Below are 12,979 nucleotides of genomic sequence, written 5' to 3' on the forward strand. Positions count from 1 at the left end.
AAGTAAAAATCTAACAAGCTTCTGTTTGGTGTCGTGATTATGTGTGATAATGTGGCTCCTTTTTATTTAACTAGACTGGCCTGACTTGCAGGCAGTGTAGGTTCAGCCTAAACTAAGTGTTACCCTGAATGCTTGTTACTATATAGCATGTGAGCTGTGACTGGTTCTGGGTATACTTCGCATTTCGAATGAATTCATTTCATTTTTAGAATGTGGTCAATAAAGAAATAACTCTAATTCACCTTACAAATTCACCAACAACAACAATCAGCTCATCCAATTCAGGGCACGTGTAACTTTCCTCTTTAAACCCATTATAGTGTACACAACTCGCTTCCGTGACCACCCGTCACGTGACGCAAGCGCCTGGGCCAAAACAAAATAAGGCACGTGCTCCCGGGTCGAGGCTTTAATTTTTTGTGGTTGTTGTTGTTGATAAAATACAATGAACCGTGAGTCTTTTTTATTTTTCTGTTTTTGCCAATACTGTGTGCTGTCACGTTTCCTTGTTTATGTTTTCAGTTATTGTCGTTTGTACAGGGTTGGCCCCACCCTCGCGGAACTAGTTTTTCACCATTGATGAGGCTTGTGGGAAATGAAGTTTTATAAGCTTGGCGGTTTCATTACACTCTTGAGCTTTCTGTTACCATTGAACTACATTTCCCATCAATACCCGCTATGTGTTGATGTTAGCGGATAACTTGGGCCCGGGCATACTGCAATAACTATCCCCTCGCCTGTAAACAGCTGCATCATCGTTGGGCACAAAACAAAGGTAATACGACTACTTTTTTTCACCACTCTTTGCATTAAATAAGCGTGGAACGTTTGTAGCAGACGTGAATAAACGTTGTCTGTATGCATTTGCGAGTGTACGCAGCAATGTGTCGTTACTAACGCGTTAGAACCAGTTAGTCAAGGTAAAATCTGCGTGATAACCCATACGAGAACCAAACGGCAATTGTTGTGTCGACGTTCTGTTGTATCCTGTTTTCCTATTTAATTCAAATTTAATGGTATGTGTGTTAGCGTAAACTTCATGACTTAGAATGACATGAAGAACTGACTTAGTCCCCGTATGGTGGGCACTGTGACAGGTCATGGTGCCTTATGACATAGGATACAAAGTTTATGATTTAAACCTTTAGAGCTAATCTCCAATGTGATGGTAATTTAATGACATAAGCATCAAGGCCGTTTGCTCGACTCGAGACAGTCTACCTGAATGTTGTTTAAACTCTTGTTTGTAACAACAAATTGTAATGTTTGTTAGTGATGAAAGTTTTCTCTCCTGTAGATTCTGCAGTGTTGCAGACAACTGACGTAATGTCAGATACGGCAAGTGATACCGAGTCATCCTGTGGTTGGAGCATCATTAGTATTGAGGTAATGAGAACAATTAAAAAAAATCAGAAATCTGTAGCAGCCAGCTGGAAAAATACACTGTCTCTCTCCGGATGTACTTGGACACACTAAAATAATAAATAAAAACGTGTAGTAAAACTGATTAAGAAGTATTTAAAAAATTGATACCCTAGGGATGTCCCGATCCACATTTTTTGGCTCCCTTATCTGATTCAATTTTTTTTGTAGTCTTATCTGATCCGGTGCGGTACTGATCCCTTTTTGTTACAAACATGAATTTGTGAAATTGAATATGGTTACAAAAGCTTTATTTTCACATTTTTTTAAACAAACTAGTCTCTTCAACCCAATAGTAATTTATTGACGGTCCCTAGTATTAACCAGCCACTTGAGTGGCACCATGCCATCTCCCTCCAACATGACACAGCAATCCGGGCACGGTGAGGCGGAAACTACAGCAGTAGCTACTGAGCCTAATACCCAACGTCCAAAGTGAAGCTAACTTCACCACGGTACACTGCAGACATCTCTGCAAGGGGTCGTTACCACACCGACCAAATTGGTGTGTAGCCCTTTTGGAATGAACGGCCCAAGCCCGTGGCGGAAGCCGATATCATCCGATCTTCAAAAATACAGTGGATCGTCCAACGATCCTGACCTTGAAGATCGTATCGGGACATCCCTGGTATATACATTTAAGAAACACAGTAAAAATGATCACCAACATCGACTAAAGATAATTGAGTTGTCCATACACATGTCTTTTTGACAATTTGTAATCTTTTCTATAGCCTTTCGTCCTGGTACTTTGGACTGTGTGGCTGACAGAGAAGTAGTCAGTGATCACACAATATAAACTTTTTCAATTGTATGAAAAAATAAGGACACCGTATATGATTACACTGTGATTGGCTGGCCACCTGTCCAGGGTGTACCCTGTCTCTCACCCAAAGCCAGCTAGGATAGGATTCTAGCTAGTCATGTCACTAATGAGGAAGACAGAGGAAAAAGCCCAGAATGAAATTACGGAGTAAGCGATTGCTGCACGCCTGTAGAAAGTGAAACTTACGCTTGTGTGCCTGAAAAGTAAAAAATCAATCTATGAGGTGTCTCCTAAATGTTTTCCTTCAGTCATACTATATGTATAAGGGTGGCAGAAGTGTTATGTGAGAGAGAGTGTGAGTGTGCCCTGAAGGTCCCCGGTTAGAAGTTGAAAAGACACTGATCAATTACAGTGTATAATATCTAGCAATCTGCTCCCTTCAGTTTTGGTCCTTTATTAATTCCATTTAGTAACATTCCTGACAGTTGGGCCACCTGACTTTGGCCATCTGACTTTGCAGCACGTCAAAATATACCTTTTAGTCATTGAATGATTTGAATGATTGTTTGTTGTATTGTTGTGGTTGCAGGGGTCTGATATAGAGACTCTAGTGTCAGAGGCCACTGGACAACATGGAGCTGATCTCTTAGAACGCCCCCCTGTGGTGGAAGCAGAACTACAGGACTCTCTCAATTCAGCGTCTGCTTGTATGAATCTTACTTGAATACTTAAGAAATTATTTTTTTTCATGATTTTAAATTATGAATAGACTTTTCTGCAAAAATGGTTCACAAATGAAGTGATAACTTGTATTTGTTGCATTTATCTTAGCAGCTGGACACAATGAAGACAAACGCAATGGCTCATTTGAAGACACTGCAGGAGAACAAACCATAGATGAAACACTGTCCACCCCAAAGGTGAGCGCATCATCGTAAAACCTCACCGGTGGCTACTTTGTGTACAAATTGTATGGAACTTTCTACATACAGGCTGTATCTGATGCCGCAATGGAGGAACGTGTCACCGTGGTGTCCTCCAGCGAGCAATCTGATATTGTGACTCTTCACGAGCTAAGGGAGGACGAGTGTGACCTTTTGGAGGAGGCGACGGTGCTGACTGCCAATGAGGGATTTAATCTAGGGATGTCGTGCAGCAGCCAGTATGCCTTCACAGCTGGAGAACCTGGTAGGACAACAGTATCTCTCTATGTCTGTCATGATGCTGTTTTTTTTTTAGTTGCAGTCTTAACTGACCATATTTTGACACAATGTGACAGAGAATCATATCTTCCTTGTTGTTTGTCGCCAAAGAAGGTCTGAGTTCGAGTCACTGGAGACTTACGCGGAGTCTCGTGAACTTAGGCTGCCAGCTGCGAAGTCAGCTCACTAGAGGTCACACTTTTACAGGTGGCCTGGTTTGAAGTGTGACATGCAAAGCTTGTTCACCAACTAATCAATAATCAAGAAGACAACACTTAACGCATGTTCAGCTCCTCCAAAGGAGTAGTCAGGCCACACTAGAAAGAAGAAAAAAATTGTCATGGTACGAGAATGTAAAGTGAGTTTTATGTAAAGAGTTTTATACAAACAAGTGTCTCCAAATGACTGCTCCCCAAGCAAGTCAGAGCTTTTCTTCCTGTCACTCACACGGTGACTTGCACCAATAATCTGAGATCTTCTCGTGCATATAAAGTACATAACTAAAGTTTACTATTTTTGTCCTATATATATGTGTGTGTGTGTGTATGTATATGTATATATAGGACAAAAATATTAAACTGTAGTTATGTACAGTTATATACGTGAATATATATATATATATATATATGGCAGTGTGGCCCTCATACTCCTTTGTAGAAAGTAGTTTTTTTGTAGTTCTTCACAATTTTGGTAGTATTTGTGTGGATCTTATGCTCGTGTGGCTTAAGTTTCTTTTTTGTAATAAAGTAGCATTTTTTTATTTTTGCTGCAGACAATGAAAAATATTGAAATTATATTTCACTAAGTCAGAAGGCAGGTTAATTGGCGACTCCAAATTATCCATAGGTATGAATGTGAGTGTGAATGGTTGTTTGTCTATATGTGCCCTGTGATTGGCTGGCGACCAGTCCAGGGTGTACCCTGCCTCTCGCCCTAAGACAGCTGGGATAGGCTCCAGCATGCCGCGACCCTCGTCAGAATAAGCGGTAGAAAATGAGTGAATGAATAAGTCAGAAGGCATGTACCTCTAATTTGTTTTTTCTATGTTGTTTTTTCATCACTGTATATGTTTGCCTATATTATACAGATAGAACTATTTTGGTAACATGCATGCATTCAGGTGCTACACCCATAGCTACCTCATTTCTACCACTTTAACTTTACATATTCCTCTGTGAAGTTTTTCCAGCGAAGCCGCTGCCTGCTGCCACCTCCAGCAGCAGCGAGGACGAAGCAGGTCCCAATATGGTGGTGCGAAGGCGAAGGTTGAGGAAGAATACGGCAACCGTGACAGAGTCCTGTGAGGAAGAGGAGACGACGGTGGAGTCGGGTCTTAGCGAGGAGGAAGAGAAGGAGGTCAAGGAGGAGAAGCAGGAGGAGGAGCAAAGTCAAAGCCGACCTGCGGCACTGCAAGGCCAAGGCAGTGGAACCCTCAACCTGTGTATCCTGCTCGCCCTCGTTGTAGCCGTCAGCATGGGCTTTGGCCACTTTTATGGTACCATTGAATTACTTAACTTGTTGCCATTGTTCATCTTTTTTATGTGTTGTATTGTCTGGTTTACAGGCACCATGCAAGTACAAGAGAGACTAAAGACAGCAGATAGAGTAATCGAGATGGAAAATGTGAGGGATCTGCTTCAATATCATGTAAGTCAACACTGCATCACACAACGAATTCAACATAGGGCGCTATAATTGCAAGTTGTTACATTTCTATTATATGATGTTTCATGGTTATGCTGCAATATGACGGCCGCTGGTGGAGTTAACTTGGCCACTTTTCCTTGGCGATGATGTGCATGTGACGTGAATCAGACGTGAATCATTCCACTTGAAATCCACCACAAAACATTCAGGCCATCCGCAAGAATGACCGATATTATGAATGCACTCGGAATTTTTAGAATGCACTTGGAATATCCAAGAATAAACCCAGTTATTTTTATTCTGATGGCATTCTGGCTCATTTTGCCTCTAGCGTTTTTTTTTCCCCCCTGAAATGATGTTTCTTTTCACATTTAGGTTAAGGGCAAAAACCGTGGGCTGGATGACTTGGATGATCAGAAGATGATTTTAGTGCTAGCAGACCTCATCAAAAAGATTAGCAAGGAGAACAAGGAACTCAGCATCCAGCAGGGACATGTTGAGGTAACTGATGCTTTCTTCACCTCAATATATTGCAAGATGCAGAGAAACATTTATTGCAGATTGGATGTATTTTAGAGAAGAGGCTTTCATATGTATGAATGCATTTTCAACTGGTCCTATCAGGACCTAGGACCCACATTCTTCCATGGCCGTTTATACAAGTCAAACCAAGCAAATGTTTTAAACATTTTAGGGCACAATATCAAGAAACTGAAGAGAAAGACCAGAGTAGCTGCATGTGCATCAAAAATAATAAAATATTTGTATACTGCGACCCTCGTGAGGATAAGCAAGAGGCGGGGTACACCCTGGACTGGTCGCCAGCCAATCACAGGGCACATATAGACAAACAAACAACCATTCACACTCACATTCATACCTATGGACAATTTGGAGTCGCCAATTAACCTAGCATGTTTTTGGAATGTGGAAGAAAACTGGAATTGAACGCAGGTCTCCTAGCTGTGTGGCCTGCGCGCTAACCACTCTCAACCGTGCAGCCTAAATTATATACGAATTGACAGATTTAGTACACATACTACTATCAGTCACAGTGAAGGTGAAAGTATGCTAATGCTAATGACATAGCACTTTGTGATTAAGTAAGGCATTGTTAGACGAAATACTTTTTATTATGAAATTATATCTATATTTTTTCCTTCACAACCAGGCCCAACGAGATGGCCTGGCAAAGCTGCTGAGACAGAAAGAGGAGAAGAGCAGCATTTTGACAGCCGCAAACCAGCATCTGAAGAGCTCCCTGCAGCGGGAAGAAAAGACCCTATCCACACTGCAGGAGGAGCTGAGCAGCCTGCGCTCCACAATCCGAGATCTGGAGGCCAAGGGAGCCGGCTCTGACTCGCTGCTGTCCGAAAACCAGAGGCTGAAGGACGAGCTGGAGGGGGAGAAGGAGCTGGTCAGAGACTTTCAGAGCAAGAGGGTTGACATCACGGCGGAGGTGCTGGCGCTGAGGAAGAGGCTGGACAAGGAGAGGAAGGTTACGGATGAGCTGAGGAGGGAAATAAGTGAGCTGAGGAGCAGCAGCAGCGAATCTGGAAGAGAAGCAGACGCCCAGGCCGAGGAGCTCCAGTCTCGCCTGAAGGAAGTGGAAAAAAGGCTGGGCTTTGAGCAGCAGCGCTCTGACCTCTGGGAGAGGCTCTACCTGGAAACGAAGAAAGACCAGCCCAAAGGAGACACGGAACCCAAAGTGAGGAAGTCAAAAGAGGGCATGCCAGGGAAAGTGAAAGAGACCTTTGATGCAGTCAAGAACTCCACCAAGGAGTTTGTCCATCATCACAAAGAGCAGATTAAGAAAGCTAAGGAAGCTGTGAAGGAAAACCTGCGCAAATTCTCCGATTCCGTTAAATCGACTTTCCGTCACTTCAAGGATTCAGCCTCGACCTTCATCAACAAAGCCAGAGGATTCTATGAAGAGAAGTGCAGCAAGAAAAGAAAGTGTCATCACAAACACGACCCCGGCAACCACAACACACGAAAACAAGGTGACCGAGTTCATAAAGAGCGAGGTTGCCAAAACAACCACCTGAAAGGATGCCGAGGAGTGTTTGACTGCGCCTACCGGGAATCCATGAGCCTCTTCAACACAGCCATGGAGCCCATACGAGCCGACGAGTTCCACCAGCTGCTTCGGAGCTATTTGCAGCAAGAAGTGGACCACTTCCACCACTGGGCCGAGCTGGAGAGCTTCATTAACAACTTCTTTCACAACGGGTACTTCATCCACGATCGCATGCGCTTCACTGACTTCGTCTGCGACGTGGAGGACTACCTGGTTGACATGCACGAATACCACGGGCTTGACAATGACGCCTTTGGAAACCTCGATGACTTCATCTACAGGCACTTCTTTGGAGAAGCTTACACAAACGGCTACGGGCCTAGGTGAGCATCTTGTTAATCACTGAGATATATTATTATTATTATTATTAAAAATGACATGGTTATGTCATTTCACACTGTCCCGACAAATACTTTATGCGTATACATTCATTCATTCATTTTCTACAGCTTTTTCCTCACGAGGGTCGCGGGGGGTGCTGGAGCCTATCCTAGCTGTCTTGGGGCGAGAGGCGGGGTACACCCTGGACTGGTCGCCAGCCAATCACAGGGCACATATAGACAAACAACCATTCACACTCACATTCATACCTATGGATGCAATTTGGAGTCACCAATTAACCTAGCATGTTTTTGGAACGTGGGAGGAAACCGGAGTACCCGGAGAAAACCCACACATGCACAGGGAGAACATGCAAACTCCACACAGAGATGGCCGAGGGTGGAATTGAACCCTGGTCTCAAAGTCACTCGTCCGCCGTGCCGCCCTATGTGTATACAAGTAATTAAAAATTCGGTAACACTCATTTTCTTTCTCTCCTCCCTCCCAGCGGGCCGCTTGAACGACCAGACCAGTACTCCAGGGAGGAGTCAAGGGTGAACCATCAAGCTCGTAGGCAGCAGAGAGACAGAGCGCGGCATCACAGTGAGCGCAAGTGGAGCAGGACAGGAAGAAACGGACACATGGCAGACGTCAAAATTGAATTGGGCCCTATGCCGTTTGACCCCAAATACTAAAAATGATATAATTCTTTAGTCTTTTTCTGGTTTGTCTGTTTGCACAATATTTATATGTTTTGAAGCTACTGAATGTCTACCAGCTGGGGTTGGTTTGGGGAAGGAATTCTATTTTTGGTATGGGATTAATCGCTATCGGGGGAAAAAAAACACCTCTCTTTAAAGGCATTCAACTACAAAACAGTCAAATACCCTTGCGAAGGTAAGGAGGGAAAACTGATTGGACGTTTAAACCAAGTGTTGGCAAATTGTGTAGTTATTTAATCTTTGACCCCTAACTACCTCAAGCATCTACCATTCAAAACAGAGCAATTAGATTACCATTCAAATTGCATGTGAATGCTAAGAGATGCTGTCGCTGAGCTGAAATGCAAATAAATGCATTAGATATCAAAGTAATACCCATATAAAAGTGTCCAAACTTTTTCCATCGAGAGCCACATACAGAAAATATATCTGAATAATACAATAAAATTGGGGACTCTGATTAGCAGCTCAGTTATTAATACAACCTGGGGTATGCTGGCAATGCATTGACATCTTTGTTACGCTATTCTGTCAGTTAGCTTTCCTTCCTACCCAAGATTATTTATAAAAATAATACCTCAGCCATTAGGTGACTAATGTTCATTTTAACTGACAAATCAAATATACCTTCTGTTACACACCCCTAACAATCGCTAGGAGTTGAAATTTGTGATCTTTATAAATAGAGGTGACACGTTCATTTGAACTTTCACCCCAGACTCCTCTTCCACATTTTAACAGTATTTTTAACTATTTCAAAAATCCCTCAATTTGTGAAGTTTCAACTAATAAATGGTAAATTACATTCTTTTGTGAAAATACATTGACAGCCCAAGCTGGTGCGGAAAGTCAATAGCAAAACAGAGAGGCTTTAGTCTGTATATGTTTTCTAGAATTGTTGTAACATTCCACCTCTTGTTTTTGCTTCATCTCAACTTAAACCTTATGGTTCTTTAACGTGCATTTAGTGAGGGAACTTTTAAAGTTCACACCAAACTTTTAGTGCATCATTAACCATTTGGTGTTTAGTTTTCCCATAGGACAGAATGAAGCTGTATCACAAAGCATGGCGTTTAAAATGCACCGTATCAGACGCATTGTTCCAGTGGTTGTCAGTGCCTTTCGTAAATAAAAATGCTTCCTCCAACTCTTCCCGAGGGAAAATGGGTGTGAAACATCTCTGTTGTCTTTGTGAAGTTATTCTCGTCCAAAAACACTGAGATTTCCTGCAACATAAAACACATCAACAGGAAGTAAGAGGTCAAGTTTTCAACCCGCACAGAGATTTGTCAGTATGTTCACCTTCTCTAAAACATCAAACAGAACCAAGTGAGTAGGATGTGAGGACTTGTGTGGAAATGAAGTTCTGAGCCAGTGAAGAGGGTCACCATAGAACCTATCAGCTTTGTCCATGTAATCCTCCTCGCAAAGATCAGGCGGACACTCCAGGAAACTCATCTTTAGTGGGCAGTGAATGTGACTGCATAAAGAGAACAGTTAGCTGCTTTTTCGAGCCCTCTACATCCCATCACGAAGTACCTGTAGAAAGGGGTTGAGTGGCAGGGCATGAGGAAGAGAATGTCCGGCTGTGGCTGTTCAGAGACATGGCAAAGTGTCTGGAGGTGGCTCATGACGTCCAGAACACCACGCTGATGAATGAGGCCCGTGTAGAGAGCTGTGAGCAGGTTGGTCACTAGCAAAACAGATGCGGCTGCTCGGCGCCACGTTCCCATATTAGCCATCGATAACCCTATGGTCAACCCACCGATAAACGTTAATGGTTATAACACATGGAGCGTTGACATGTCTGAATATGAACTTACCACAAAAGATCATACAGAGAGGAAGCAGAGAATAGATGAACCTGAACTCCTTGTGAGGAAGCAAACTGAAAAGAATAACATACTGTCAGGTATAATAAGAAGGTATCAAAGCATTATTTATGATATTTATGATTTTTGCAGTGCACACAGATGCTTTACCTGTACACGCCGATGGTCCAGACGATGGCCACCAGCAGAATTCTGTATCTTCTGAAAGCCAGGGAGCATCCGTGAAGAAAGAAGGGGAGATGTGGACCGATGATGACCACAAAGCCCTGTGTGAAGTACCAGTGCCAGGGGTGGGAGCCGTAGAAGTCTGCTATGCCATGGAAGACGTTAAACTTCAGGAAGTTGAACTGCACAAAGGTCCACTACACAGCAAGACAGGGCAACAAAATGTCAATCAAAACAAAGCCCTATTATTTGTGTAAAAGTTGACTTTTTGATACATCTCTTGTATGGAATCTCAACAAATGATGCATCTAGTTTTACCTTTTCATAGAAGATGCAGTCAATTATGGTTGAAATCACAACAGCTGACACCCTAGAGAGATGAAAAAGAAAACATCACCTCCCCAAAACACATATATATATAAATATGAAGCCATGAGATTAAAAGCACAAACCCAATCGGGATGTAGTCATGAGAAACTAATCTCAGTTTGTTTTCCTCCTGCCAGAAATGGTAAATCAACATCGGAAGCCAAACAATCAGGGCCGTCGGACGAACAATAACAGCCAAGGCAACAAGGATCAAATATTTTTTGCTGGGAAGAAACAAAACCCATAAGCAATGCGTTAGCTGGGAATCTATTACACAGACGGAAGGAGACGTATCATGTTAGGGAGACCTGCTGTGTGTTTTGGATGCAGGCAGAGGGAAGTAGGAAAGGGCCAGGCAGGTGATGGTGGCCTCCATGCTGTTGCTGAGCGTCCTGGTGCAGCAGAACCACGTGAACCACGAGCACAGATGGCAGAAGAACTGAAGAAACAGAATAAAACGTTTTCCTCAATGCAGTCTCCTGTGGCTTATCCTATATATTTTTTTAAATCATAATGTTGCGCCTAAGTTCGATTCCACCCTCGGCCGTCGCATGTTCTCCCCGTGCATTTTCTTCGGGTACTGCGGTTTCCTCCCACATTCCAAAAACATGCTAGGTTAATTGGCCACTCCAAATTGTCCATAGGTATGAATGTGAATGTGAATGGTTGTTTGTCTATATGTGCCCTGTGATTGGCTGCCGACCAGTCCAGGGTGTACCCTTGTGAGGATAAGAAAATGAATGAATGAATAATGTTGTGCTATTATAGTGGCAGGTCACACTATTCCACACCGATAGGAAGCGTATGATGCATTTTTGAAACCGTGACTTTTCCATACCGTGGTAACCTTTGAACCTAGCCTATGCGTAAACTCCATAAACACATGCAACCACATTTGCACCCATCCATCTGTCAGTTCTATTTACCGTCCATTTTGCAACTTGTCCATTCTCTAGTGTTCTTATGAGGAAAAAAAACTTCACGTCTGCACATGCAGCGAGGAGCGCTTGACTGACTCGAGGCAGCCAAATCTGCAGGGGAAAACAAACCAGGTTAAATAACATAACATTAGACTGCAGGTGGTAATAAAATATCTTAGAGATTATTAAAAAAAACTTTCCAGGATATAAACTGAGTCACAGTTTAACAAGTGTAGTAGTTTGTATATGACGGCAAAGAACAGAGGATAGGTGAAGCCTCGAATGCCTGCTTTCCATTCCCAGGTCAGATAGCCATAAGTCACATTGTTAAGGTTATATAAAATGTGTAAAACAATTTGTCATTAAAAAAATCGACAATAAAATTAACTGAAACCTTTACAATAAAACAGTTATTAAAATATGACATATATTGTAATATATTATAAATAAATGTTGATAGTTAAAGGATATTTGAAGACCATGTGATGGGCAACCTCCAGAGACTGCCAATATTCATCTGGAACAAAACTGGTCTGAACAAGGAAGCAGTTGATCATCCGGAAAGTCACAGAAAATGCTGCAACTCTCAGCACATCTACATGGAGCAAGAATAATGACTTGGTTATTAATGAAAAGTAGGAAGTAGCTACCCCATAGCTTGTCTATAGTACGATGACGTCACAACAACCAGGAAACCCACCATTCTTAAGAGAGTCATGATCTCCCTTTATGTATAGTAGTGACTTTCTTTTCCTTAGTTTAACATCCTCCTCTTTCCTCCCGAACTTCAAACGTTGTCTAAAAGTCTCCATATGGACATTGTGTCTTTAGACGTACATCTACCTGCCTTACCTGTCCGGAAGACAATCGCTACACTCATTCAGCCAACAACATTACTCCAAATATTTAACTCGAGGAACTCAAAAACACTTGAGTTGTAGATATAACTGACACGACTTAATGGCGATAGCTTCACAACATTGAATGTCCAACTAAACCACCGTGTTTTTTAATTATACTGAGGAAATCCAACTTATTGCGTATCCTACTTTTTCAATTGGAAAAAAATGTCATTACCGCGCTTCCGGATTTACACCTACTTCCGGTGCAGCGTTATATTTAGACTTCAAATTAAAAGTTTAAAATAATGTAACAATAATTCTAACCTCCACTAGATAGCAAATTAAAATCGCAAAAGCATCCCTTATCGAAATGGATAGATTAAGTATTATAAGTGTTATACATCTGCCATCTCATCCACGGCAGATGGTGACGTTAAGTTATTGTAGTTTGTCCAAAACGAAGAAGAAACCAGCATCAGACAAATGTGAGGTGTGTGGGGTAACAGAGAATGTGCAGCACGTGTTGATGGAGCAAATACATAGCACAGAGGAATGTGTTGAGGGACAAACTGTACAACATAGGTAGGGGCTGGGATTTAAAATGTATATTGGAAAAGGGTGACAACACCAAATAATGTTGTCATACACTATTTTATTTTGTTTATGTGTTTGTTTGTTTTGATTTTCATTC

The 12,979-nt window shown here is 42.2% G+C and overlaps 2 protein-coding genes across 3 annotated transcripts; one reads left to right on the forward strand and one right to left on the reverse strand.

Moving 5' to 3' along the window:
* The first annotated feature begins 620 nt into the window (after positions 1-620).
* On the forward strand, positions 621-9,911 carry ccpg1 (cell cycle progression 1). Of its 2 annotated transcripts, none has more exons than XM_058089350.2 (10): positions 621-775; positions 1,298-1,386; positions 2,778-2,895; positions 3,020-3,108; positions 3,181-3,376; positions 4,571-4,885; positions 4,955-5,037; positions 5,413-5,538; positions 6,209-7,440; positions 7,947-9,911. In XM_058089350.2, the coding sequence occupies exons 2-10, from the start codon at positions 1,327-1,329 to the stop codon at positions 8,131-8,133; spliced, it is 2,406 nt and encodes an 801-aa protein (XP_057945333.2). In that variant the 5' UTR covers positions 621-775; positions 1,298-1,326; the 3' UTR covers positions 8,134-9,911. The 2 variants fall into 2 exon arrangements, with proteins under 2 accessions (XP_057945333.2, XP_057945334.2); XM_058089351.2 differs by having other exon boundaries at positions 3,023-3,108.
* pigb (phosphatidylinositol glycan anchor biosynthesis, class B) lies at positions 7,783-12,545 on the reverse strand. Its single transcript, XM_058089352.2, has 12 exons — positions 12,147-12,545; positions 11,918-12,041; positions 11,647-11,764; positions 11,453-11,557; positions 10,835-10,965; positions 10,610-10,750; positions 10,476-10,527; positions 10,143-10,354; positions 9,984-10,048; positions 9,700-9,910; positions 9,463-9,640; positions 7,783-9,386 (listed from the first exon to the last, which is right to left on the reverse strand). The coding sequence occupies exons 1-12, from the start codon at positions 12,256-12,258 to the stop codon at positions 9,273-9,275; spliced, it is 1,563 nt and encodes a 520-aa protein (XP_057945335.2). The 5' UTR covers positions 12,259-12,545; the 3' UTR covers positions 7,783-9,272.
* Positions 12,546-12,979: the final 434 nt, after the last annotated feature.

The sequence above is a fragment of the Doryrhamphus excisus genome, linkage group LG13 (assembly GCF_037039965.1).
Source record: "Doryrhamphus excisus strain RoL-2023G ecotype Guam linkage group LG13, RoL_Dexc_Guam_v1.1, whole genome shotgun sequence".
Lineage (NCBI taxonomy): Eukaryota > Metazoa > Chordata > Actinopteri > Syngnathiformes > Syngnathidae > Doryrhamphus > Doryrhamphus excisus.